General features: G+C 31.5%; 1 protein-coding gene across 1 annotated transcript; it reads right to left on the bottom strand.

Moving 5' to 3' along the window:
- Positions 1-53: 53 nt before the first annotated feature.
- Positions 54-5,780, bottom strand: LOC132721270 (uncharacterized). Its single transcript, XM_060705550.1, has 9 exons — positions 5,489-5,780; positions 4,768-4,885; positions 4,532-4,632; positions 3,861-4,002; positions 3,601-3,695; positions 3,140-3,245; positions 2,582-2,666; positions 2,084-2,276; positions 54-299 (listed from the first exon to the last, which is right to left on the bottom strand). The coding sequence occupies exons 1-9, from the start codon at positions 5,627-5,629 to the stop codon at positions 168-170; spliced, it is 1,113 nt and encodes a 370-aa protein (XP_060561533.1). The 5' UTR covers positions 5,630-5,780; the 3' UTR covers positions 54-167.
- Positions 5,781-6,292: the final 512 nt, after the last annotated feature.

The following is a 6,292-nucleotide window of genomic DNA, read 5'->3' on the forward strand; positions in this document are numbered from 1 at the left end:
TCATTTTCTTGGTTGAAATACGGATTGCTACAATATACATCAAGCCTTACATATGCCATTTGTCAAACTTAACACATTTCTTTAAACCATGAATACAATATGAAAATAGTTTGTCAGTAATTTAATACAATGTTAATTAAATCAGAGAGATCATATAACAGTATCATTTAGGCACTTGTTCTTTCCTCATCTTTTCTATGTCGTTCAGTGTGTTTATTCATGTGAACAATTTCCCATTTCTTCATCCAAGGACCGGGTAATGTCGTGTCAAACTCGGGATCTTCTGCTGGTGCTGGATTCTAAAATATACAAAAATATTACACTTAAAGTTCATGTACACATCCTTTTTTAGTTCTAAATAAAAGTACAAATGTTACATGTATAGATATGAAATATTGAGCCGTTTAAGCTTGTGTCATTTAGATCGAGTGCAATATTAAAATATATACATGTGTTGGGTTTTAATGTTATTCATAAAGTCCTAATACTATAATTACTATAATAGGCTGTTCTGTACCAGGCGATAAGTCAAAGCCAGTTTGACGTTCTTTTTGTTCCTTGTACGCTCGTACAACACACATTTACGTACATTGCGCAGAAGCCGCACAACAAACATACATCGCGCAGAGCAATCTCTTACCAAAATAAAACCGAAGGTAATAAAAACCTTATGATGATAAACAGTAAAAGATATAAAAAAGAATTAAATAAAAAGTTTAACAGTTTCAATGACAATGTCAAAAAAAAACTGAGAGGACTAAAGCATAGTGATCCTAAATCTTATTGGAGTTTATTAAATAAATATTCTTCTGATAAAAAAGTGATAATAAATAAAATAACTAATGAGGTTTTCCATGAGCATTTCAGTAATTTGAATGCAGATATTTTAAGAAATGAAAATGACGTAGATAATTTTAATGTGGATAAATTTCAATTAAAATACCTAAAGATAATTCTACAGTTGAAACAGAGTACTCCAAATGTTATGATTTATGGGGAGTTGGGTATTACCCCACTTTCAACACAAATTAAAAGTAGAGTTCTTAATTACTGGGGTAAAATAGTTAATTCTAAACATGATAAGATAATCAGCATTCTATATAGAACAACTCATAATTTATATACTCTGAATAATATTAAATCAGATTGGGTCTGTTTTGTTCGAAATAATTTAAATGATCTTGGATTGTCGCATTTCTGGATAAATCAAAATGTGGAATCTCCTGCTTCATTCAAGAATACTGTCAACTTAAGACTTGCGTGATCATTTTATGCAAAATTGGAGAAGTACAATTAATAATTCCAGTAAATGTCTAAATTACAGGATTTATAAACAGGATTTTTGTTTTGAGCCATACCTCAGCAAGTTACCTATGAATTTAGCTTTAATTCTCTTTAAATTTAGAAGTATGAATCACAAACTTCCTATTGAAAAAGGAAGGTTTGATGATATTCCAAGAGAACTTAGAACTTGTAATCTATGTACCAGTAACTCTTTAGGCGACGAATTCCATTATCTTTTTGAATGTTCACATTTAGTTAATACAAGAAAGCTGTATCTTGATAAATATTTCTATGAACATCCAAGTGCTTTAAAATTTGAAAAATTAATGAACCATAGTAATACAGATATCCTTTTGAAACTTGCCATATTTTGCAAAAATATTATGTTATTATTTAAATAATGTTAGCTTATTAGATTTATGTCTTTTCTCTTTGTTTTTTTTTCTCGCAATGATTTTTTATTTTTCTCTCTCATCCTCCATTATCAATCAATTATTACTGTAATTTTATTACATCATAGAGTTGTATGACTATTTATAATTTGCCATTTTGTAGTATTTTGTTTTTACATATTATTTGCCATTTTGTATTATTTTGTATGTATGTACTGTTTTATGTTGTCACATGCCCATATGGGCCTTGACGTATTCAAATAAACCTTGAAACCTTACGCAGTGATCTCCCCTTATCAGTACAGAGAGTACAATTCTGCCAAGGGAGGTAGCCACTGTGAGGAGTTTGCGCGCAGAGGACACACAACATAATAATTATATAGGACGAGAAAAATATCAAAAATTACATCGGCAACTGATTCCTTCTGTTTCGAGTGCCGGTCAACAGAATCAAATTCCGTCCAATCTATTTCCATGTTCGGATCTTCTTTTGTCCTCATCAAAACGGGCTTCTTTAAGCCCCAGAGACCATCTGGATCACTCGGACGCTGCCAGCGTAGGTCAAGACTCCAGCGCACGTCATTGGACATGTTTGGTAAACTACAATGATCAGAACTAGAAACATATAGTTCCGAATCGAAATGTAGAATTGGCGAACGAAGACAAATGTTGATTTATTTTTCATTACTTATAATAGGAACAATGTGATTGCATTAAAAAGAAGAGTACTTAAATGCACTTCTAAACACATGATTATCACATAAATTTATCTTTACTTCAGCGGTATAAGCAGTACTTATTTCCGTCAGTAAATTACAAAATAATTTCAATCATTATTTTCATCAATTATAAATATATTTATTTCATAATGAATGTCTTTGAAAGAAAATCTAAAATGTAAATACCTTCGGTGTGGTGTAAGGTTTTGAAATAACACTAGGCCGCCATATTGAATTGGACACGTTTTGATATCATTGTCCAGATTGACGCCTTTAGAAAAAATAAAATGTTTATTAAAACATCTGATATTTCTATATGTAAGGTGACACTGTAATTATGTTTTCTAACTAATTATACAAGAATACCGTTTTGTTTCGTCAAGCAAATGTAGGGCTTCTCTTTGTTAACTTGTTACTGTGTCGTCATCAACAGCATCGGGAATGTTTGTTTGTGTTGTAATTATATTTACCTTATCATTTCAATGTTTTATTTACTGTCCTTTTTGTAAAATTAACATTACTCAGAATTTTAGTTAACCAGTTTTCTGTGTATACGCGAATTTAATTCAATCTGCAAATATTATAGCATACGTTATTGTGTCCATATTTGTTTTTAAGTATAGTGCAATAATCAGTAAGTAGACAGACAATTATATAGCAGTAGTCGAAATGATGTAGATAAACGTAAAAAATACAAAACACTATATAATAACAGATTAAAGTGAAATACAGTAAACTATATACCCAATTTAGATTTCATTTCCTCTTCGTCGAGTTCTACATACCATGTGCCTCCCCAGCAACATTTATGTAACGCTACATGACCTGACCTATGACCTTTCTCAGCAAACTATGAGAAAATATATGAATCATATTACACACATATGAGTATTGCAAAACAATAACATCAATATAGAATGATTTGTAACCAAACAGTATTCAAACTATTGTGTTGAAATACTTTACATGGTCAACAATTTGACTGAGACTGATAAACTTAATTGAATCAAGCATATTTTATTATTTCTTACAAAAAATAAACTCAATATTTTTATGTAACGACATTTGTTTGCCTAATCATGACACTTTATGCTTGCAATAGAAACAGAAAAGAGAATAAAGAAATAAAATCTGATATGTTAGACCGTATAGACGGTAAGACATTCTGTTTCAGTTATACTATTTGAGATTATTTATAGAATGACCTGGAGGCAACCGTTTCCCTCATTAGCATCTAGTAATGGTATCCATGCAGTGGGAACTATCATCTTGTAGGAGTTGTTGTCCAAATATCCACAATCTGTAAATGTTGAAACAACAATGCTTGAATAAACTCATATATTGTCAGATACATTTTTTTTCAATTTCAAACAGAAATGTAAACAAAGAGTATTGTATAAACTAGGAACGTAACAAAGATTTACTCGCATTACAGAAAATTGATAAGAAGTTGTAACAAGTATACCTTGATGCCATGGTACAGTCGTTGCCTCGTTTTGAGGTGTTTTCGTACGAAGATTCCATACAGGATTTCCAGCAATATCAGGTCCTATGATTTGTTCAACTAAGTTCAACAGACGCTCATTTGACCAAAGTTTTCTATATCCCTGTAATACATTACCATATTGTATAACAATTTTCACGATTGAAAGAAAAGAACCTAGATCAAAATAAATTTCTTAAAAGAGTTATTTAACCGATGCTTGTTATGATTCGGTCTTTCTTTTCATAGTTTTTATATCAATTAATTAAATGGTCGTCCTAAAATACATCTTAAAAACATGAAGCAGTGAAATACTAGTACTACATCTTCTATACAAAAACATTTGTTATGTAAAACTTGATTAGTGCATGTAAGACTAAAGTTTTATCTTTTACATGTACAAATATAAGATCCTTAGATAATTAGTCGGACTAGAAATCTAAGGCTCGTTATCCACGCGGGTTCAAATCCCGTCATGGGAGAGCCGTCGTTTCACTTATTGCTTAGTACTGGTTGGTTCCAGTAAATGAATCGATTCGAGAATGTGTCTATAAGCTATAATTAAGCTTCCTATACAATCGAACTAAAATAAATTCTGTATAAACCAAGAAGACGTGTGACATATTATTTAAACAATCAAAAAGTATACTTACCATTGGCATGTTAGGAACTTTGTGCAATATAACATTAGCACCAGGAAAGTCTTCCTCTATCTTGATAAGTCTTTTGAACAAACCACATTTCTCATATAAATCTGGAGAACAAAATACGAACATTTCAGAGCTTTCAAATGAAACTTGACATCACTCGTATACTAGTATCTATATAAATACTTAACGTTCAAAACGTTAGCAAAAACAACCTAATAGAATAATTATGTACATCTCACCTTTAATTTTACCGGCTTCAAACAACTTTTTAGCAAGGTTGTCTACAAGTTCTTCCGTAGTTTTACGACAATCATCCAACTCTTCCTTAGTAAAGAAATCAGGAATAACGAGATACCCCTGAAATACAGACCAAACTTATTGCTCTAATATATTACCGGATGTTTATCTGTTTATTTAATATTATGTCACGGTTCAGAACTGTTCACTATTTAGGGGAGAAGATGTGTCAGAGGCCGGATAGCTAAGTCGGTAGAGCCTCGGAACGATATTCTGAGGGTCCCAGGTTCGAGTCCCGGCCAAGCTGCACATTTTTCTCCCAGTGACAATTCGATAAAATAAAAAGGAACTAAAAGGTATTTAATACAAAACAGAAAACAAGCTGGAATTTTATTTCTTGACTGTACGTGGTACATAATTGATTTGGAAGTCAGAAGATACATGTACTGTATACAGTTTAGCTGAATTAGCATTCGTGTTACAATTAATCATAATGTAGACTCGATATATAAATAGATCTATACATTCTCTACTTCGTTCTACCCATTTAATTAAAGTCAAAGTATTTGTTTATTTATTCAAGTACATGTAGTGTGTTCAGCTAAATTCTCCTACAAATATTTTTCTTACAATAGTTACAAATGTTTACATGCTAACTTGTACAACATCAAAGTGACATCTCTGTACTAACTACATGTACGTGACATGTTAAACGTAACAAACCTTTTCAAAATATTCACATATTTTATGATCTGGTTGTTGACCTGGCTTCTTCTCTTTGTTCTGTTTTGGCATAGCTCGTTCGTCAAACAGTTCAGGATAACTCTTGTCCGTCACTCCACTTTCCACGTGTATTCCAGACATTGTTGTTTTAATATTCCTTTGTATCGTGCTATAAAATGTTTATACTATTCCTGCACACATGTACTGTCAACTAATCTGACTAGTGTCCTTGTTTAAAGAGCGTAGATAACACAATATCTCTTGTAGGATATTCTTGTAAGTTACCTTTATCATGTATGCATGTATGTTTACTGGGTCACTATAAAGTGATCCGAAAATATATATGTAGTTGTTTACAACCATACACATGTGCAAATACTTTTTGATAAACAAATATTTAAGATTTGATGATATTTTCATCTTTTAAACACTTTCATTTTCAAGTATGCTAAAATTAAACCACGGGCCAGCCTTGACTAAGATGTCTCTGTAAACATAACCTATTTAAGTATTTAAGAGGTCAGTTGTCGGTTAAACTAATGTACCAGATACGATTGTCCCGAGTAATTTACGTAACTCATTTACCTCGAAATTTACATAGAAAAATGAATGTATCGTATTATTTCTATTTATCACATTAAATCATACATCTATAGTAAAAAAATCCTTCAGACTATGCGGCATTCATTCTCACACCCGTCAACTAGTTACGAGTTGAACAGCTGGTTGCGGGTACAACAGCTGTGCTGCAAAATATAATCATTGTAGAATAAGAAGTGTCATAAAAGAAGAATATATCATGTT

This window comes from Ruditapes philippinarum, unplaced genomic scaffold, assembly GCF_026571515.1.
Source record: "Ruditapes philippinarum isolate M1 unplaced genomic scaffold, ASM2657151v2 ctg2725_1_1_1_1, whole genome shotgun sequence".
Classification (NCBI taxonomy): Eukaryota; Metazoa; Mollusca; class Bivalvia; order Venerida; family Veneridae; genus Ruditapes; species Ruditapes philippinarum.

Coding starts and splice junctions, on each gene's coding strand:
- LOC132721270 (XM_060705550.1), bottom strand. CDS start 5,629: ATGTCTGGAATACACGTGGAAAGTGGAGTGACGGACAAGAGTTATCCT. Junction 3,246..3,600: donor AGGGAAACGGTTGCCTCCAG/GTCATTCTATAA, acceptor ATTTTCTCATAG/TTTGCTGAGAAAGGTCATAG. Junction 2,277..2,581: donor AACCTTACACCACACCGAAG/GTATTTACATTT, acceptor TGATCATTGTAG/TTTACCAAACATGTCCAATG.